At 37.0% G+C, this 23,010-nt stretch overlaps 1 protein-coding gene across 27 annotated transcripts in view; it reads left to right on the forward strand.

Annotated features, from left to right (window-relative positions):
• Nucleotides 1-23,010, forward strand: part of ABCC9 (ATP binding cassette subfamily C member 9) — a 151,014-nt gene that overhangs the window by 99,936 nt on the left and 28,068 nt on the right. For all 27 annotated transcript variants that reach the window (XM_072765827.1, XM_025995117.2, XM_072765842.1 and 24 more), the window contains 6 exons: nt 1,272-1,501; nt 2,125-2,273; nt 2,478-2,547; nt 4,994-5,151; nt 17,103-17,195; nt 21,812-21,914. In XM_072765827.1, the coding sequence (XP_072621928.1) occupies nt 1,272-1,501; nt 2,125-2,273; nt 2,478-2,547; nt 4,994-5,151; nt 17,103-17,195; nt 21,812-21,914 (803 nt within the window). The remainder of the gene's footprint in view (nt 1-1,271; nt 1,502-2,124; nt 2,274-2,477; nt 2,548-4,993; nt 5,152-17,102; nt 17,196-21,811; nt 21,915-23,010) is intronic.

The raw sequence follows: 23,010 nt of genomic DNA on the forward strand, positions 1-23,010 counted from the left end.
TACTACTTTCTTACAGAATAAAATGAGGTAATGCATATTAAAGAGCCCAATATGCTACGTATTTCTCACTAGGTTGCTATTTCTGGTCCTGGTCAGTATGTCTGTTCCAGCCACCAGGAAGGGAAGAGGGGAAGTAGTTGCATATATTGTTCCTACTCCTTACCATTGGTCAGTTCATTTCATGGACAGATTATGTACTGGGAAAGGAACGAATCTTGTCTTTAGCTGAGCAGCCATTGGCAAGTTGAAATTTCAGTTAATATGGAAACAGAAAATGGATGTTGGGGAGACAGGTAGTAAGTAGTCTGTAAGTGTCTGGCGCTTTCATTATGCAGATTTCTAATCCTGTCCTCACATATTTAATCGACTCTTACCAAAGGACACATTATCTGAGACCTGTTCATTTACTGGATCCAGCTCAAAATATTAGGGATGTTTGGTGATGCTCAGCCTTCCCGTAGTATCCATATTTAGATCTCTGTGGTCTGATAACCTGTAAACCAAAGCTATCTATCTTTCCTGCTCACAACCTCTCAATATACAGTAATGGAATATCTAAAAGGATAATTGCAATGAAAATGGTCTTTGGAATAGGAAAGGATGGGATATGCACATCAATCACCAGACCACACAAATAATCAGATCTTGCCAGTGAGGAGGTGCCGAAATTCCCTGTCTTCATAATGGAGTATGTTCTTAGGATAGCCATCTTGGAATTTCCAGATGGCTTAAACATGAGAAAGGAACTCCCTATTGTCGTCTGTCCTCCACCTTTCCTCTCTAGAAGGTTTCTTCTTACTTTGTTCCTGCATGACCACATCTAAAATGGACCATTGAGAGCATTGATTATGACCTTTTGGACTATCCACAGATTTCAAGTCTGTTCCCTTCTGGTGAAGTTTTACAAATTCAGAAATTTAGAGTTCAAAACCTTATGTGTTTAAAGGCCAGGCCTGTGGTTTTATTGGCAACACAGTTCTTTCAATAACTTCATAAACTTCTAGTCTACACTTCCTGTCAATTTGATGTGTAATAAATTGGCAAATTATCTCATTCAGATATAGATGTTGTTTATCATTTTGCTCATTCATTCATTTTCACCAGCTTTTTAAATGAGGTTTTTTCTCTGCTAGAAGCATTTAAAATATCTAAGACCAGCACTTGTATTTCTATAAATCTGAGGGAGATTTTTATATGTTTTTTTTGTGAAATGATACAAATTTTATCTACCTGTTTACTGAGTGAAGGTTAAACTAATATTTTACATGCAGAGGAAGAAGAGGAGGAAGACGAGGATGATAATATGTCCACTGTCATGAGGCTCAGAACTAAAATGCCATGGAAAACCTGCTGGAGATACCTTACTTCTGGAGGATTTTTCTTGCTCTTCCTGATGATTTTCTCTAAGCTTTTGAAACATTCAGTCATTGTGGCTATAGACTACTGGCTAGCCACATGGACTTCAGAGTACAGTATAAATAATACTGGAAAAGCTGATCAGGTATAGTGAATTCTGTTTTTAAATCATCAAGAAAATAAATATTGGTATTAACAGTTATACCCATTTATTCAGTTTGATATTAATAGCCCAAATGTCATAGGATTTTTGTAATGATTCAGTAAGTTAATTAGAACAGGACCTGAAATAGAATAACCTGTCAAAATGGAATCTATGTGATCGCTTTTGTGTTTTAAAGCTTATTATAAGAAACTCTTAAAGATAATGTTTTGATTTGGATTCAAGGTATATGCACAATGTGTGTGTGTGTGTGTCTGTGTGTAACATATACACGGGACTTTTATTGTTTTTGTTTTGATAGTATTGATTTTAACTACTGATGCCAATGTATTAGTTGGTCATTCTGAGATTAAGGATAGGAATGATGAACTCTACAGTGTAGAGAGCCAAAAATATTTCAAACCTGAAAACAGACTCTACTGTTTCATTTGCCCTTACACAAACCTTGGAAAAGAGTGAAGGAAAACTGTACTCCTTCAACTGTCTAAATTGATGCAAGATAATGAAGTTGAAAAATATTGTCTGACTTTGATATTTAGTGTTCTAATGAGAAAAAACTGATAATTTCATTTGTGGGTTTTTTTTTTGGTGCTGTTGCTTTTTAGACCTACTATGTGGCTGGATTTAGCATACTTTGTGGAGCAGGTATTTTCCTCTGCCTTGTCACATCACTCACTGTAGAATGGATGGGTCTCACAGCTGCCAAAAACCTTCACCAAAATCTCCTCAATAAGATAATTCTTGGACCAATAAGGTAAAAATGTAATTATTTCTTACCCTCTCACACAGAAAATCATAAAAACATGCATCTTTAAATTTAAGTGAATTATGAAGCATTAGAGAATGTATTTGGCCTTTGAGCAAATGCATAGGAACCATCTCATTTTCCTGAGTCCAAGATGTTCATTAGCAGTGCTCAGGGTCCTGATAGTTTCATTCCAATCTGTTTATTGCCTAGATTCTTTGATACCACCCCCCTGGGATTGATTCTCAATCGCTTCTCAGCTGATACAAATATCATTGATCAGGTGAGTGCCTGAGTTACTTCCAAGCTCAAAAACATTTTTTTTGGTAGAACCTAAGTAACATTTAAGATAAACTATGATCCCTATTAACAATAGAGGATTTCTAAAATTTCAATTGGAGCCTATATGCACACTTATCAATATTATATACATATGGATTTCTAGAATAAAAACTTAAAGGAAAGGGCAGGGCAGCCCAGGTGGCTCAGCGGTTTAGCACCACCTTCGGCCCAGGGCCTGATCCTGGAGACCCAGGATTGAGTCCCACGTCAGGCTCCCTGCATGGAGCCTGCTTCTCCCTCTGCCTGTGTCTTTGCCTCTCTCTCTCTCTCTCTGTGTCTCTCATGAATAAATAAATAAAATCTTAAAAAAAAAAACTTAAAGGAAAACTTTAATTTGAAATAATTTATACATGTAGAAGAGGATACTTCGAGAATCAGCTTTTTTTGTTGTTTTTTAAAAGATTTTATTTATTCATGAGAGACACACAGAGAGAGAAAGGTAGAGACAAAGGCAGAGGAAGAAGCAGGCTCCGTGCAGGGAGCCTGACGTGGGACTCGATCCCAGCATTCCAGGATCACACCCTGGGCCGAAGGCAGATGCTCAGCCGCTGAGCCACCCAGGGATCCCTGAAAATCAGCTTAAAATAAAGGGAAAAAGCAAAGAACTAACATTTAATTTTTTATTATAAAGGGAATCATTTTGATCAATGTTGTATCTCCATTCATAGCAATATTCTTAACAGTTTACTATTGTTGCAGAATGTCTCCCAGAAGCAAAGGATAGAATGCCAGGCTGTCTTAGATGTCCTTTACTTCAATTAGATTGGCTCTTCAATGAGAAAAGCTTTAAATGGTGTGATATTTTAGAGACTATTCTAGGGATGCCCAGTTTAGTTTTAGATCCTTATCCCTTTAGAATTTTGTCCTGAAGTTAAAGTCCTCAAACTCTTAAAATAGATCACTCCAAGAACAGACCCCTCAGGATAACTGACAAAAGAATCCTTCAAATCCAGAACTGGTCTTTTCTGACTTTTCATAGTTGCCTTTAGAATACTTAAATTACCCTCAGCTTAGGAAAAGAATGCTTGATGCATGCAGCTGACTAAAAAGTATACTGAATATTTTCATTGGTGTTGGTCACACTGCATCCAAAACACTTCATAAGGAATACATATGGGAAAAGAAGAGACGAATCAGCCCTTATTTGGAAGATGATATGATAGCCACCTAGAGAGTCCAAGACAAGTAGTACAAGAAGAAAACAAAAGAAAGTTCATAAGAGTGTCTGCATAAGGTGTATGATACAAAATTCAGTAACTTTTTCTACACCAATTAAAAAATTAAGTGAGAAATGAATTCTATTCATAATAACAAAAACAGAAAGAAACCTAATAAGAAGTGAAGAGATCCAACAATACTGGAAATCCTAAAATTCCTACATAAAGAGAGAGTTTCCCTATCAGATACCCAGAAAGCACTATAAAGATGAAATACTCTGGTGATCACAGAAAATAAGTAGATCAAAAGAACAAACTGGAGAACTCAGAAACACCAGCATATGGAGAGATTTAACACAGGGTAAGTGTGGTATCTGGAATCAGTAAGAAAAGGATTATTTTTTCAATAAAGAATGTTGGGACAATTAGCTATCCATAAAATACAAAGCAAATACATATGGAATAAAGATAGCCATATAAAACATAAGACTATAAAATAAAATGTGGGAAAGTAGTTTTAAAATTTCTGGGTGGGAATTAAGTAAGACACAAAACTCTGAATAAGGAAAAAGGCCAACGGAAATGACTATATAAAATTTTAAACTTCTCTCAAGCTAAAAGCATCAAAGCCAGATTTAAAACATAATAGATTAACTGGAAGAAAAGCTGGCAACACATGTAAAGCAAGAGGAAAACATCTATAATCTATAAAGAGCACCTAAAAATTGATTAGGCAGTAAATAATCCAATCAAAAATATGCAAGGGATAGGAGAAAGCAAAATACAGAAAATTAATGTAAATATCTTACAGAAGAGGAATAGCTAACTATGTTAATAGTATGCAGCCATTCGAGAGAGAGAGAGAGAGAGAGATGTCTATGGTATCATGGAAAGCTTTATAGTCTGTCTTGCTCAGTAAAGTAAAATAAGAACACATGGACACATGAGATTTATAGTATAGTGTCATTTACATAAAATACCCAAGATAAATGGATGGGTAGACTGACTGATGATAAGTAGATGGATAGGTAGATAGATGGGTAAATATACTGACCTATGGGAAGGGGGTGAAGTTAAAGGAATGAAGACTTGCTTATAACGAAATGTTGATATACTACTTTTGTAACTAATTATGTAACTTAACATTAATATAAATAAATATTTTATTGCATTGTAACCAATATTTTCTTTGGACTAAAACATTTTCCTTTCAAACTACCTTCTTAATAGCATATCCCTCCAACTTTGGAATCTCTAACTCGCTCAACACTGCTCTGCCTGTCTGCCATTGGCATGATTTCATATGCTACTCCTGTGTTCCTGGTTGCTCTTGTGCCTCTTGGGGTCGCCTTTTATTTTATCCAGAAATACTTCCGAGTGGCCTCTAAGTAAGTAAAACAAAGTTCTATTCATTTTCAAAAGCCTGTATGTTTGATTTACTATGATCTAGATTTACTGTCGTGTTTTTCAAGATTTGGTATGGAACTTGGAAATGCAACCTATTTTTACCATGATAAAACCTACACTATGTTTCATTTGGAGGTCTATTAAAATTGTTTCTATAAGTGGTTGTCTATGCCTTACATAGCCATGGGCATATATTAACATGTGGATTTTCCTGTTGAGTTTTGTGTCCACAAACTAGGTTAAATTTTTCATTGTATGATCCTTTTTCTGAACATAATAGTGACAGAAAACTTGTAAAAGCAAACTCAGTTCTAAAGGGTAAGTGATTTCGTATTGTTCTATTCCACGGGTGGGGGAAGAAAGGTAACATATTGTAAAATGCTAAAATACATTATGTAAAAGTCTAGAATTTAAAAAGGTTAAAGTGATGTCAGAGTGATGACTAGAAAAGTAGGTAATCTTGAATGTCTGATAGAAGAGCCGTAACTCCAAGAGATTTAAACTTTTCAGATTAGATCATTTAGCACGTACTTCAGTACCCAGCCAAAGATAAATAAAAGCAGCCTTGAAGCTTAGACTCTTCTATTAATATAAGATTTATCATTTGCTAAAATGAACCAGTTAACTGAAATGTAGTACCAGTTTAGCTTTGAAGGCTTGCTATAAATAGTACAGTGAATTTTCTATCATTGTGATAATCACTTTATTGCAACAAACACTCAGTAAGCAATTACTGTGTTGCAAAGAATTGTGTAAGTCACGTGGCCGATGAAGACATCCACCTGACAAGAAATAATTCTCAAGAAACTTTCTCTCTGGGGAAAATAAAACAGAGATAAAGTAATCCTTTTTTTTTTTTTTTTTTTTTTTGTGGATTAGGTGCTGGAATAAGAAGGTAGATAGTGAGTTAATTCAGTAAAATGATAATATTTAATAGGACTTGAGTGCAAGAAAGATGCTGAAAAATTGAGGACAGTAACAAGAAAAGCCAAGATTATGGTTGGGAACCTCTCAATATATCATATCACATTTTTTAATTGAAAAAACATGGTTGTTTCTCCCTTGGGATTCTGAATTAGCATCCATCAATGTTAGAGATCTGTATTAAATCTAGAGTGTTTTCTCATTCCAAGCCTCATCCACTTTTCTTGTAGTGAATTCAGATCAAAAGGGAAAAATTAGTCATGAGTTCACTTTCATTCCTTTTGGTACTATTGCTGATGCTGCTTGCTAGAGGGGCAAGAAGTTCAGTTCATTTCTGCTGGTTCCAAACCTCTCCTTGTGTTCTTACCACTAAATATTACAGTCGTGTCTTACATCGGTCGCATACTCATTTAGGCCTATTTTTTGCCCCTTTGTAATAAAAATTCAATGCAAAGGCCAGGCAGACATTCCTAGTTTGTTAAAAATTGGAATTCAAATCAATCAATCAATCAATAAATGTACTTATGAATTCTGTTCATTTTAAGAATAATCTGTCATAACCATTGTTAGCAACTAAAATATGGAGGAGATGGTCATTTTTTCCATTTTTACCGATTTTATTTAAATTAAAATAATTAGGGATGCCTGGGTGGTCAGGGGATGAGCGTCTGCTTTCGGCTCAGGGCGTGATCCTGTAGTCCCGGGATTGAGTCCCACATCGGACTTCTTGCATGGAGCCTGCTTCTCTCTCTGCCTATGTCTTTGCCCCCCTCTCTCTCTGTCTCTCACGAATAAATAAAATCTTAAAAAAATAAATAGATAAAATAACTAACACATAATGTATTCTTTGTTTCAGGGGTAGGGGTCAGTGATTCATCAGTCATATATAACACCCAGTGCTCATTACATCACATGCCCTTCTTAATGACCATCACCCAGTTTCCCCATTCCCCACCTACCTCCCATCCAGCGACCTTCACTTTGTTTCCTATGATTAAGAGTCTCTTACAGTTGGTTTGTCTCCCTCTGATTTCATCTTGTTTTATTTTTCCCTCCCTTCCCCTATGATCCTCTCTTTTGTTTCTTTCTCAAATTCTACAGATGAGTGAGGTCATATGATAATTCTTTCTCTGATTGACTTATTTCACTTAGCACAATACCCTCTAGTTCCAACCATGTAATTGTAAATGGCAAGATTTCCTTTCTTTTGATGCCTGAGTAGTATTCCATTGTGTATATATCTTTCTTCTCCATTCATCTGTTGATGAACATCTGGGGTCTTTCCATAGTTGGGCTATTGTGGACATTGCTGCTGTAAACACTGGGGTGCAGGTGCCCCTTAGGATCACTACCTTTGTATCTTTGGGGTAAATCCCTGGTAGTACAATTGCTGGGCTATCGGGCAGCTCAATTTTCAACTTTTTGAGGAAGCTTCATACTGTTTTCCAGAGTGGCCACACCAGCTTGCATTTCCATTAACAGTGTCAGAGGGTTTCCCTTTCTCTGCATCCTTGCCAACATCTGTCGTTTCCTGTCTTGTTAATTTTAGCCATTCTGGCTGGTGTGAGGTGCTAGCTCATTGTAGTTTTGAGCTGCATTTCCCTGATGCCCAGTGATGTTGAGCATTTTTTCATGTGTCTGTTGGCGATTTGTATGTCTTCTTTGGAGAAATGTGTGTTCATTTGTTCTTTGGGTGTTGAGTTTGCTAAGTTCTCTATAGAATTTGGATACTAGCCCTTTATCTGATAAGACATTTGCAAATATCTTCTCCCATTCTGTTAACTGTCTTTTGGTTTTCTTGACTGTTTCCTTTACCATACAAAAGCTTCTTTATCTTGATGAAGTCCCAATAGTTCATGTTTGCCTTTGGAGACATATCTAGTGCTGTGGCTGAGGTCACAAACATTGCTTCCTGTGTTTTCCTCTAGGATTTTGATGGATTCTATCTCCCATTTATGTCTTTCATCCATTTTGAGTCTATTTTTGTGTGTCGTGTGAGGAAAGGGTCCAGTGTCATTCTTCTGCATGTGGCTGTTGAATTTTCTGCATGTGGCTTCTGCATGTGGCTGTCCAATTTTCTCAACCCCATTTGTTGAAAATATCGTCTTTTTTACCACTGGGTATTCTTTCCTGCTTTGTCAAAGATGAATTGACCATAGAGTTGAGGGTACATTTTCAGAATCTCTATTCTGTTCCATTGATCTATGTGTTTTTGTGCTTGTACCATACTGTTTTGATGCTTACAGGTTTGTAATAGAGCTTGAAGTCCAGAATTGTGATGCCACCAGTTTTGGTTGTCTTTTTCAACATTCTTTTGGCTACTCAGTCTTTTCTGGTTCCATATAAATTCTAGGATTATTTATTCCAGCTGTGTGAAATAAATTGATGGTATTTTGATAGGGATTGCACTGAATGTACAGATTGCTCTAGACAGCATAGACATTTTAACAACACTTGTTCTTCCAATCCATGAGCATGGAACGTTTTTCCATTTCTTTGTGTCTTCTTCAATCACTTTCAGGAGTGCTCTGTAGTTTTCTGAGATCAGATCTGTTGCCTCTTTGATTAGGTTTACTCCAAGGTATCTTATGGTTTTGGGTGCAATTGTAAATGGGATCAACTCCTTAATTTCTCCTCTGTCTCATGTTTGTGTATAGAAACACACCTGATTTCTGTGCATTGGTTTTATATCCTGCCGCTTTGCTGAATTCTTGTGTGAGTTCTAGCCATTTTAGGGTGGAGTCTTTTGGGTTTTCCACAGAGTATCATGTCATCTGCCAAGAGTGAGAGTTTGACTTCTTCTATGCCAATTTGGGTGCCTTTTCTTTCTTTTTGTTGTCTGATGGCTGAGACTAGGACTGCTAGTACTATGTTGAACAACAGTGGTAAGAGTGGACATCCCTGCTGTGTTTCTGACCTTAGGGGAAAAGCTCTTAGTTTTTCCCCGTTGAGAATGATATTCACTGTGGGCTTTTCATAGATGGCTTTTATGATATTGAGGTATGTTCCCTCTATCCCTACACTGTGATGAATTTTAATCAAGAAAGGATGCTGTACTTTGTCAAATGCTTTTTCTGCGTCTGTTGAGAGGATCATATGGTCCTTGTTCTTCCTTTTATTAATGTAGTGTATCACACTGATTGATCTGCGGATGTTGAACCACCCTTGCAGCCCAGGAAAAAATTACATTTGTTTGTGATGAATAATCCTCTTAATGTACTGTTGGATCCTATTGGCTAGTGTCTTAGGGAGAATTTTTCCATCCATGTTCATCAGGGATATTGGTTTGTAATTCACCTTTTTAGTAGGATCTTTGTCTGTCAAGGTCATGCTGGCCTCACAGAACGAGTTTGGAAGTTTTCCTTCCATTTCTATTTTTTGAAACAGCTTCAGAAGAATAGGTATTAATTCTTCTTTAAACAATTGGTAGAATTCCCCCAGGGAAGGCATCTAGTCCTGGACTCTTGTTTTTTGGGAGATTTTTGATTACTGCTTCAATTTCTTTGCTGGTTATGGGTCTGTTTAGGTTTTCTATTTTTTCCTCTTTCAGTTCTGATAGTTTATAAGTTTCCAGGAATGCATACATTTCTTCCAGATTGCCTAATTTGCTGACATATAGTTGCTCATAATATGTTCTTATAATTGTTTGTCTTTCTTTGGTGTTGGTTGTGATCTCTTCTCTTTCATTCATGATTTTAGTTATTTGGGTCCTTTCTCTTTTCTTTTTTATAAGTGTGTCCAGGGGTTTATCAATCTTATTAATTCTTTCAAAGAACCAGTTCTTAGTTTGGTTGATCTGTTCTATTCTTTTTGGTTTCTATTTTATTGATTTTTGCTCTAATCTTTATTATTTCTCTTCTCCTGCTGGGTTTAGGCTTTATTTGCTTTCTTTCCCCAGCTCCTTTAGGTGTAAGATTAGGTTGTGTTATTTGAGACCTTCCTCATTTTTTGAGAAAGGCTTGTAGTGTACTATACTTCCTTCTTAAGACCACCATTGCTGCATCTCAAAGGTTCGAACAGTTGTGTTTCCACTTTCATTTGTTTCCATGAATTTTAAATTCTTCTTTAGTTTCCTGGTTGACCCATTCATTCTTTAGTAGGATGCTCTTTAGCCTCCATGTATTTGAGCTCTTTCCAAGTTTCCTCTTGTGATTGAGTTCCAGTTTCAAAGCATTGTGGTCCGAAAATATGCAAGGAATGATCCCAGTCTTTTGGTATTGATTGAGCCTGATTTGTAACACAGTCTGTGGTCTATTCTGGAGAAGTGCCAGATCCACTCGAGAATAATGTGTATTCTGTTGCTGTAGGATGGATTGTTCAGAATATAGCTGTGAAGTCCATCTAGTCGAATGTGTCATTCAAATCCCTGTTTCCTTGTTGATCTTCTGCTTAAATGATCTGTCCATTTCAGTGAGTGGGTTACTAAGGTCTCCTATTATTGTACTATTATTGATGTGTTTCTTTAATTGTTATTAATTGGCTTATATAAGCTGCTCCCATGTTAGGGGCATAAATATTTGCCATTGTTAGATCTTCTTGTTGGATAGATCCTTTAATTATGATAATGTCCTTCCTCATCTCTTATTACGGTCTTTGTTTCAAAATCTAATTTGTCTGATATAAAGATTGTCACTCTAGATTTCTTTTGATGCCCATTAGCATGATTAAATGGTTTTCCATCCCCTCTTTAAATCTGAAGGTGTCTTTGGGTCTAAAATGAGTCTCTTGCAGATAGCAAGTTGATGGGTCTTGCTCTTTTTATCCAGTCTAATACCCTGTGTCTTTTGATTGGGGAATTTAGCCCATTTACATTCAGAGTAACTATTGAAAGATACGAATTTAGTGCCTTTGTACTACTTGTAAAGTCACTGTGTCTATATATTGTCTCTGTTCCTTTCTGGTCTCTGCTTCTTTGGCTCTCTCTTCCCTTGAAGGATCCCTTTTAGTATTTATTGTAGGGCTGGTTTGGTTATCATAAATTCTTTTAGTTTCTCTTTGTCCTGGAAGCTTTTTATCTCTCTTTCTATTTTGAATGACATCCTAGCTGGATAAAGTACTTTTGGCTGCATGTTTTTCTCATTTAACACCCTGAATATATCATGGCAGTCCTTTGTGGCCTGCCAAGTCTCTGTGGATAAGTCTGCTGCCAGTGTAATGTTTCTACCCTTGTAGGTTATGGACCTCCTGTCCTGCATTGCCTTCAGGATTTTCTCTTTGTCTCTGAGATTTGCAAGGTTCACTTTAATATATCAAGGTATTGACCTATTCTTATTGATTTTGAGGAGAGTTCTCTGTGCCTCCTGGACTTGGAGGCCTGTTTCCTTCCCCAGATTAGGGAAGTTATCCTTATAATGTGCTCCAATATACCTTCTGCCCCTCTCTCTCTTTCCTCTTCTTCTGAGATCCCAATTACTCTGATGCTGTTTGACTTAATTTTATGACTTATGTCTCAGATTCTCCCCTTGTGATCCAGTAGTTGTTTTTCTCTCTTTTACTTAGCTTCTTTATTCTCCACCATTTTGTCTACTGTATCACTAATTCTCTCTTTTGCCTCATTTAGCCTAGAAGATATAGCCTCCATTTTTTATTGCATATCATTAATAGCCTTTTTTATTTCAACTTGATTAGATTTTAGGTCTTTTATTTATATAGAAGGGGATTCTCTGGTGTCTTATTTTTTTAAGCCCCACTAGTATCTTTATAATTATTATTCTGAACTCTAGTTCCAACATCTTACTTATGTCCATACTGATTAGATCCCTGACAGTCAGTTCTGCCTCCTGTTCTCTTTTTTGAGGTGAGTTTTTCTGTCTTATCATTCTATACAGAGGAGAATAGATGAATGAGATAACAAAATACTAAAATGGCAACAATGACCCCAGAGAAATATACACTAAACAAATTAGAAGAGACTCAAAACTGAAAAAAAAAATTTTTTTAAAGAATATAATAAGACAAGTGAACAAATTAGAGCAATGCACTGGATCCTGTGTGTATTTTTATCCATTTGTTAGAAAATTGTAACAGGGATCCCTGGGTGGCACAGCAGTTTGGCGCCTGCCTTTGGCCCAGGGCGCGATCCTGGAGACCTGGGATCGAGTCCCACGTCGGGCTCCCGGTGCATGGAGCCTGCTTCTCCCTCTGCCTGTGTCTCTGCCTCTCCTCTCTCTCTCTCTCTGTGACTACCATAAATTTAAAAAAATAAAATAAAATAAGAAAATTGTAACAAAAGAAAAACTTATTTGTGTACAAAAAAATTAAATTTAATGAAAGGATAGAATGCAACTGTAAAAATGTAAATTAAAAGAAAAAATAAGGAATATAAGCAGACAGGTGAACAGAACAGAGCAATACACTGTATTCTGAGTATATTTTGGTCAGCTAGAAGAAACCATATATCAAAATTGTAAAGAAAAATATATATATACAAAAATAAAATTAAATACATTGAAAGAATAGACTGTAACTGTAAGGATGAAAATTTAAAAAGACTTTAACAAAACAGAAAAAAAAAAACAAAAGAAAAAGTGAATATGATCAAACAGGTGAAGAGAACAGAGCCATAGGCTAGATTCTGGGTGTATTTTGGTCTGTTTGTTAGAAGAAACTGCATTCCCAAGTTGTAAAGAAAGAGAAACTTACATATATACAAAAATAAGACTAAATACAATTGAAGGATAGAATGTAACTGTAAAAGTGAAAATTAAACAAGATTTTTAAAAAGTTGATAAAATAAGAAATTGGTTAAAAAAAGAAAGAAAAATTAAAATTGAAAGACTAAAGAATCATGGGAATAAAATTCATGAATTCTATGTGCCTTTTCCCCTAGTGCTGGAGTTTTGCAGTTCTGTCTGATAGGTAAACTTAGTCTTAGCCAGATGTTCTTACCGATTTTCTGGGGGAGGAGCCTGTTGTACTGATTCTCAGGTGTCTTTGCCCTGGGTGGCATTGTACCACCCTTGCCAAGGGGCCAGGCTAAGTATTCTGTTCCAGATTGCTCTAGATGGCTTTTGTTCCCTGAAGGCTTCAGCACAGCTCTCCGGAGCTGAGGAGCTGAGCGCCTACTCCTGGACTCTCTGATTGCAGCAGGTTTCCTGCTCCGATGCCTGGGAACTCTGCTGCACTCAGGCACCCTCAGTCTTCCTGTGACCCCGGGGATCATTTAGGCCACAATGTCCCACCTAGGGTTCCACGCCTGCTTAGTCATCTGAGCACCTTTCAGTCAGGGACATACCTCACCAGAGCAGACTTCTAAAAGTTCTTTTTTTTTTTTTTTTCTAAAAGTTCTAATTTTGGGTTCTGCTGTTATATCCCTTTCCGGTAGCCCACTGATGGTGGCTCCCTCCCCACCATGGTTTATCTTCCCAATATCATCTCAGATTCACTTCTCTGCACCTCCTATCTTGCTTAAAGTGACCGCTTTCCTATTTGTAGAGTTGCAGCTATTCTTTTCTTAGATTTCTGGTTGAGTTCTGAGGTGTTCAGAATGATTTAATACCTATCTAGCTGAATTCCTGAGACCAGATGAAACTAAGGTCTCCTACTCCTCTCCATCTTGGACTTTCTCCAGTTGATCATTATTTTAAAAGATTTATTTATTTTAGAGAGAGTGAGCACACAAGAAGAAGGGGCAAAAGGAAAGAGAATCTCAAATAGACTACTCTGAGATTGGCCTGAGCCAAAACCAAGAGTCAGACTCTTAAACCAATTATGCCACCCAGGCACCCTATGGAGGAGATGACCACTTTTAAAGAATCAACATTGGAAATGGATTACCAGTCTTATCTGAAATTCTTTGAAAGTCAGCAGTTATGACCACATGACATTAAATTTCACAGAAAAAAAAAAAAAAACCTTTCTAGGTGTTGAGGCTCTGCTCTGCAGGACTCACTCATGTTGAAAAGCTCAGGCAACCTAACAGAGTGTTTTGTAAACACCAAAAGGAATTAAAGTGGGAGACAGGAAATGTCATGGAATTTGGAATATCTGAAATCAAAGCTCTAATGTGTGGTTAGCTCTGTAAGGAAATGTTTCCTACTTACAAGAATATAAGGTCAAGCCGTACCCTCACCTTTTTGGTTTCACAAAATATAGTCCTATAAACAAAGTTTCTCCTTCCTAATTTTTTCCCTTCATTACAAACCTCAAATGAAGTGACCACCTGTTACTTGCATAAAATTTATAAATAGCCACTTAGTTTTATGTTTAAAAGTAACAAACTACTCACATTCCTTCATATTCGTTTTCCTCCTCCCCTCTTTCTTTCTGTCCCCTCATCTGTAGTTTCTAAAGTGGCCAAATCCATTGTAGAAACTCAGAAGAGATTTTCATTTATTTGTGGGACTGCCCAGGCAGCCCAGAATGGCCCACGTTAATTGTTGAAGATTATGGAACAGTATATCCAGTTGACTCTGGAAGATGAATGATGATGCTGCTACTCGAAATCCTCAACTCCAAAAACCTAAAAAATGGCAGAGAAAAAAAATACTGAAAAGAAAAAAGAGGGATGTTTTGAAACATATAGTTATAACTCTTAGCCTATCTTCTAGAAATGCTACCTTACGTGGATTAAAGAAAGGTTTCCATGAGTAGTGTGCATCTTTATGAAAAGATTCAGATATTTGTCCACCAAACATTCATGATATATATATAAATATATATATATATATATATAAGTTCCATGATGCGTGAAGGCAAAGATTCAAACTCGTTGTGGCCGTTTCATTGTCTTTTTTTAATAGTTTTTTTTTGTTTTTTTAAAAGATTTTATTTATTTATTCATGAGAGACACACACAGAGAGAGAGAGAGAGAGGGAGGCAGAGACACAGGCAGAGGGAGAAGCAGGCTCCATGCAGGGAGCCCGACGTGGGACTCAATCCCGGGTCTCCAGGATCACACCCGGGCTGAAGGCAGCACTAAACCACTGAGCCACCCAGGCTGCCCTCATTGTCTTTTTCTTCAAATTCTTTTTTAGTGTGTTCCCCACACTGGTAAATAATACTGTTATTTGTCAAATCTGCTGAGCTAGAAACGGCCAAGTCATGTTTGCCTCTTCTCTCTTACTCTGCTACAATTCATTGATCATTGCAGTTTAGAAGCCTACATCTAGAAGACTGTCTCACAGTCCTTCCTCAGTCAGTATTATTTATTTATTTATTTATTTATTTATTTATTTATTTCAAATTGGTTTTATTTGTGAAACATTTCATTCAGGCAATGTGAAATTATGCTGCTGGTGGTGGTAATGATTTTTTTAAATTAAATTAATATATAATGTATTGTTGGTTTCAGAGGTAGAGGTCAGTGATTCATCAGTCTTATGTAACACCCAGTGCTCATTACATCACACGCCCTCCTTAATGACCATCACCCAGTTTCCCCATTCCCCACCTACCTCCCATCCAGCGACCTTCACTTTGTTTCCTGTGATTAAGAGTCTCTTACAGTTTGTTTGTCTCCCTCTGATTTCATCTTGTTTTATTTTTCCCTCCCTTCCCCTATGATCCTCTCTTTTGTTTCTTTCTTAAATTCTACAGATGAGTGAGGTCATTTGATAATTGTCTTTCTTTGATTGACTTATTTCACTTAGCATAATACCCTCTAGTTCCATCCACGTAATTGTAAATGGCAAGATTTCCTTTTTTTGATGCCTGAGTAGTATTCCATTGTGTATATATCTTTCTTCTCCATTCATCTGTTGATGAACATCTGGGGTCTTTCCATAGTTGGGCTATTGTGGACATTGCTTCTGTAAACACTGGGGTGCAGGAGCCCCTTAGGATCACTACCTTTGTATCTTTGGGGTAAATCCCTAGTAGTACAATTGCTGGGCTATCGGGCAGCTCATTTTTCAACTTTTTGAGGAACCTTCATACTGTTTTCCAGAGTGGCCACACCAGCTTGCATTTCCATTAACAGTGTCAGAGGGTTTCCCTTTCTCTGCATCCTTGCCAACATCTGTCATTTCCTGTCTTGTTAATTTTAGCCATTCTGGCTGGTGTGAGGTGCTAGCTCATTGTAGTTTTGAGTTGTATTTCCCTGATGCCCAGTGATGTTGAGCATATTTTCATGTGTCTGTTGGCGATTTGTATGTCTTCTTTGGAGAAATGTGTGTTCATTTGTTCTTCGGGTGTTGAGTTTGCTAAGTTCTCTATAGAATTTGGATACTAGCCCTTTATCTGATAAGACATTTGCAAATATCTTCTCCCATTCTGTTAACTGTCTTTTGGTTTTCTTGACTGTTTCCTTTACTATACAAAAGCTTTTTATCTTGATGAAGTCCCAATAGTTCATTCTTCCCATTTTAAATCTCACTAGCATCACAGTAATTGAGAACTTTTAAAAAGTCTCTGATGTAGAGTACCCTAACTCACTTATTATTTTTCATCCTTTACAGTCTCCCAAGTCATGTTGTTTAAGCACAGCCTGATCATTTTATTTCTAGTGATTTTGTCCAGGCCACTCAGAATCCTCTGCCAGCTAGTCCCACCTCTCCATTATACAACCTTTCCCCACGTCAGCACTTGCAAAGGATTCTGGGCACCAGCCAGATTGAACCTGCCAGGTTCTTTAGTCTACTGTGTTTGCTGGAATGGAATGGAATTCCCATAGCTGGAATGCATTTTTTTGTCTGTTTTGTTTGTTGTTGAAGCTTTCCTCAAAGCTTAAGATTTGTCTTAAATTCCACCTGCTCAAAAAAAGGTGTTACCCATCTCCTAGGTATGAGTTAATCATCCATTCCTCTGTGTCCCAATAGCAGTTAACTATAGTTGTTATACAAAGCAAGTAATTTTTTTTATATCACAGTGTATATTTGGCCTGAATCAAAATTCATTATGTACTCATCTTTCTCTTCCTTTTTAGGTCATAAACTGTTAAAGTTTTTGTTAACTGGGTTCTAGAAGAAATTACTTGCAGTGACAAATAAAAACCCTAATTTAGGTTGAACATAGTAGCCTCTGAGCCTGAATGCACATGAAGTTAATTTTGTACTTCTCTCTGTTCTAGGGATCTCCAGGAACTTGATGATAGTACCCAGCTCCCTCTGCTTTGCCACTTCTCAGAAACAGCTGAAGGGCTCACCACCATTCGGGCATTTAGGTGAGCAAACATATTTTCATTTTGCTGATTAGGCAATTACATCATCAACAAATATCTATCTGCAAATAACTGATAATGACTACCATTCTTTGGATGCCCACTGTATGTGCATGCCAGTGTTCTAAATTAAAAGAAAGAAAAATATGGCAATAAATATTCAGAGTTAGTCTAATCCTCTAAAATTTTAACAAGAATAAAGAAGATTGAAACACCATATTGGGAATATACTAACTGTGTAATGAAGACCAAGCTTGTCAATTCCCTAGCCTCAGTTTCCTTATTTGTGAAATGGGGAAATCAACTTTGGTTCTTAGGATCATTAGGCTAATTGACAAATGTATGGAAAGCACTAACCACAGTGATTAGCAAAGAAGCACCCAATAAGTTAAAATATATTAATATTAATAATAAGATAAATACTACTAAGCCAAAGTTATTTTAGTTTTAATCAATGCTCTTCAGTTATTACTGGTAATCAATAAGAACCCAAGATTTTTTTTATCAAGAGTGTTTACTTACCACTCAGAAAATTATCTGCCCTTATTTTTCCTGTTCAAGTAAACTCAGAATAGAAGGTGGCACCATTGAATATTTCATTTAATCTTGGAAATTGACGTCTTAAAAATTATGTCTTTTTGGAGCTCTAACTGCAAATATGTTGTGATTTCAATTAGAGATTTTTCTGACCTAAGAAATATTTATATTATTATATATATCAACTTAAGTCAAAAAGTAGAATATTGAGACACAACCATCCACAATATGTATCACAGAATTTCTACATAAATCCACATAGACAAAAAAAAAAATCTACATAGACTTCATCATGAAGAGTCACACTTTCTGCAGTGCTGTGTTTTCCCATCAGAGAGCCTTTTATTAGAGATGGTAAGGCTATTTATTGACATCAAACATTAATATTAAGACCAAATTTGTATCCTGATAGAAGCCAGCAATGACCAGTGGTACTCATAAGTTCATCATATTAAAGATCACATTTTTCACTGAATAAGTCCTTTCAAGTTAATCTATTTGAGTATTGAACATATGCTAGGTACTGGTCTTGATGTGGGTATTGAAAGACTACAAAGACATGGCCTTCCATCCCAGATAAATACCACAAAAAGTAGATAGGATAACGTAGCAGGTGGGGGCAAGAGGTGGCTGGATTCAGGCAAGCTGGTTGATGGAACAGCAGGAAGTTGATAGTTTCAATATATAATAGTCTCTGCTCTGTTTTCTCCCTGAACAAGGTGAGATTATTTTCTAAGAGTGATGAGGACTAGAATCAGGTAAATGAACTCAAAGGAAATAACAGTTTAGAATGACAGAGGAACTTGACCAAAGTCAAGGTTTAGGCTTTTCATTTACCTTCTTTGCTAGACACATGAACAGAAATTAGCATGATTATTCCTAATTTTACATGAGGAAAAGTCTAAGTAGTTGTAAAAAGAACAAAATACTATGTGGTAAACTGCTTCAAGGCTTGAATTATGATTGGAAGAAACAAAACAACCCAACTTTTATGTAGAAGTATTTATATCATATTTATCCAGACATACATCTTCCAGGTGTCATTTCTAAAGTAAATATTAAGTACCACAAATATCAGCATTTTTAAACTAAAGGAGGTTTTAAAACGTGGGGATAGTCCTGTTGCTATAAATAAAATTCTAGAGTCTTTACATTTGGTGCTCTTGGTCAAAAATCAAACATGCTCTTTTCTATCCATTTCTTCCTTTCTTCCAGGCTACCCAGAGTCCCCAGAGTCTTCAGCTCTTTTGGAAAGTTAGTATTTACTGATTAGGCTGCTTTTCCTCCCCTGCATTCAGGGTTCGTGGTGTACTCACATGCAGCCGTGAACTCCCTCAAGTAGTTTACCATGAAAGTATCACAGTTAAATTAGACTGAGATTTCAGTGACCTTTCCTATTTTTTTTCTTTTGGTCCAACAGAATAAAGGTCTAAGAATGTTCAGAAGATGAGCTGGATATGGATGAAAAGATACAGACTGAGTGTGTCAAAGTTTCCATTAGGAAAACAGAAGGTTTCTTGCCAAATAGAAACACACAGAAAGAATGTTCACTGCATTTCCACCCCTCCCCTCTCGCTGCTGCTTCAGACTGTTGCCAGTTCCATTTACAAACTCTTTAAGAGTGTATCTGAAACAATATCCCAAAACTAAATGAAGAGCAAGAAGAGCTCGGGACAAAGCACTTTGTCAGATTAAAGTGTTTGATGTTTATCTCAAATGTAGCCCAGTGGCTTCAATCCAGTGAGCCCCACCTCCAATCTCCCCATTACCACTGTCCTCTAGGGAGAGAACCCTGTCTTGAGCCCCTGAACACAATGAGTTTACTCATTTCTGTGCCTTTGCTCATGTTCCTACTGCTCCGGTGCTTTGTCCCCTCTTCACCTGACGAACTCAGCTCATCCTTTAAAATCTCACTCAGATCATCCTCCCAGTCCTCTGTGAAACTTTGCTTAATCCTCCTTCTCTCTCCATCCTCCACTCATTCCCGTCATCTTGACCCTCTGGTCAGTGCAAATCACTCCCATCTTTTATATTCAAGTAGCATTTTGCGCATAGGGCCATTGTATCCAGCTTCTGTTTTGCGAAGTCCTTGCTTGTTAATACCGTGCTTACCTCCTTCACTAAAGAGTGGGCTCCTCAAAGGGAAGGGGATATGTCTTGTTTGTACATATATATTCTGATGTCTCACATAGAGTTGATTGCTAAATGTTTCTGAATGAACAGATGAAAATCTCCCTAACACTGCAAATACAGAAAGAGTGGTCCTTACATGGATATATCTCTTTGCAGTTCATATCCATGATTTCTGTAAATCCTGTAATCCTGTGAGCCAGCCTACCTTTTCATTATTCACTTGTCCCATCTCTAAAAGGGTCGTCACAGAACAAGGTGGCCATGTTGCCAGGAGTGCCCAGCCCCACTCTAGTGAGTTGCTCTTTAGTGCAGGTCCTCCTGTACATGGCATTTAGGTCAAGGCTGCAAACTCATAACTCAAAATGAGGTAATTATTTGGCTCTGATTGCCAGATCCTTTGATTATTGAAGATCAGATGTTGTTGTCTGACTCAGTTATCTGATTTATCTAGTTTGGCATATTGGAATGATCAGATCAATTGGACAGACATCAAGTATCTGCTTTATATTGGCCTGTATGGATGGCTTCGTGGGCCAAGTGAACGCCCCACCCAGAACTTCTTCATTTCATTTGACATAGTTATGGTTTAATATAAAGTTTTGCAAATTGATTTGAAGATTTGAGGAAACTTGAGGCAGTCTTTTATCAAACAGGGATCCTTGCTGGGCTGTCAAATGAAACTTGGCTATTCCTTATGAACATAATGTGTAGACAAGTGGTCCATATAAGAATAGTCACAGCTGGGATGCCTGGGTGGCTCAGCAGTTGAATGTCTCCCTTTGGCTTAAGGCATGATCCCAGTTTGGGGATCGAGTCCCAATATCAGGATCCCTTGAGGAATCTGCTTCTCCCTCTGCCTATGTCTGCCTCTCTCTGTGTCTCTCATGAATAAAAAATAAAATCTTTTTTAAAAAAAGTCACAGCCACAGAGAATGAATAGACCACATTTTGACGTGGCATTTCTTCCAACCTTCAAACCAGTTATTTTGATTATATTATCCAGCTTTCCATTGTTTCTCTTATTCAGGGAAAATAACTGAAAAATGAAAAAAGACTATTTTTGCTATTTAGAAAGATTTATCACTGTGTAGCATGCGTTCTATGGGAAAGCAACTCACATGTTCAAATGGACAAGATTTTTATTAGAAGTTTCATTTATAACATGGATTACACAGAATTTGGTCTGACGATTTTGATTTCCAAGAATGAACTGAAATTGGTCAGGGATCAATATCTAAACTGTTTTTGTTATAAAAACCCTATAAGTACCATAGACTTGAGAGTTCCTTTCGCGCAATGACCATCCTTACAAATATTTTAGAACCTTGAGGATAAGATATCTCATCTAACAAGAACATCCGCCACCTCAAAGGACTATCATCCTCTACTTCTTTCCATTCACTTTCCTTCTTTGGTTCCTAGAAACACCAGGCAGAAGAAGAAATTTAAAAGTATATATTTGCCTGTTTCACATGCATAGTTTCCTGTCTTCCCTGGTCCCCATCCAGTACCTCCCACCCACCTCTAACTGTGTTATTTGGTAAAATAAAAAGTGCAATAAAAAGTAGGCAGAGCATATTGCATTTCTGGACAACTTACTCTACTTTTTGTAAGCCCTTGCAACATAGGCCATGCCTTGTTTTTGTGGCTACAAAATTATGTGGAAATTTATGAAGTGATCTTTAATAGGATTTGTCATCCGAAAGCTTCCTATTCATAGCAGGGGTCTGAGAAAGGATGAAACACCGGACCACACCCTCTCCAGTAAGCGTGCACCAAAGCAGTAGTAGTAGCTGGGCTTTATTTTGAAGTAGGAGTCCATTTCCTATTCATTCCATCCCATCTGTGTGTGTCACTGTGTTGAGTAAATAGTATAGTAGTAAGTGTGACTGTTTCTTATTATTTCCCCTGTTGTGTGGCTAACATGGTAATATTTTTGTTTTCTACAGGCATGAAACCAGATTTAAGCAACGTATGCTGGAACTGACGGACACAAACAACATTGCCTACTTATTTCTTTCAGCAGCCAACAGATGGCTAGAGGTCAGAACGGTACGTTCATTTCATGATTTCGAAATGGAAACCAAACAAAAAAGGGGGTTGATGCAAAGAGGGAGACAGTTGTAAAAATTAGTCTTGTACTGAGATTCACACTAACTTCATTTTTTCCGGACATTAAAATAGCTCAGGTTGTTTATGTTACAGATGAAATTTGTCATAATGTTTTAGTTAATGGCAAGACAAATAGCCCAAAAAGCAAAAATTCATTTTGTGTTCATTAGTCTCTAGATTACATAAGTTAATGGAATGGCAAATGTTTGTATAACTTCAATTTTTTTTCAAAAGAGCAAATTTGACAAGTGAACAGATGTGTACTTGTTTCCTTCACTGAGCAGGACAGGCCTGGAAGAGATGGTGACTTTCTATGTTTTAAGCCAGTGGAGGATCATGTTAGCACAAAACGTAAAAAGCTGCAGTTAATCACCTCTTGCCTTCTTCTGTCCCTAAAGATAGAGGAGGACAGGCACATGCTTTGGCATCATACAGACTTGATCTAGCAAGTTAATTAATTTGAGTCCATTCCTCATCTGTGAAATAGAAATAAGAATATATACTACATGGGGATATTAGGATGAAAAATAATAATATAAATCCCCTAGTTAACTGACTAACAAGTGCATTCAACAAATGTCTTTTGAATGAATGGATGAATAAATAAGTGAATGGAAACAGCACCTGCTGTGGTAAGTGGTTCATAAGCTAGCCAGCTGGAGTATGGACCAGGAGATGGATGGAACACAAGTTCCAGAAAGGAAGGAAATGTAATTTGCAGACTGGTCTGCATAAACCACACTATAAATAAGCTACTTTGGTGGTAATGATGAGTTGTCTGTAATTTTTAAAAAATAATTGTCTATCCATTTGTCAAAAAGAAAAGGAAGTTTATCTGTACTATTATAAGGACATCATGTCTACTAATTAAGCATCCTACTATATTCAGACTTTCAAAACTCAACAGACCAGAGAAGATAGATAGTAAAAGGAATTTGATGAGGCAGAAATGAAGGATCCCAAGTTATAATCTGAGTTGTTGATGGATGGATACAGGTTGATATGGATTCTTGGACCCCCTTTGAGCTTAAGTTGT

Source organism: Vulpes vulpes, chromosome 8 (assembly GCF_048418805.1).
Source record: "Vulpes vulpes isolate BD-2025 chromosome 8, VulVul3, whole genome shotgun sequence".
NCBI lineage: Eukaryota > Metazoa > Chordata > Mammalia > Carnivora > Canidae > Vulpes > Vulpes vulpes.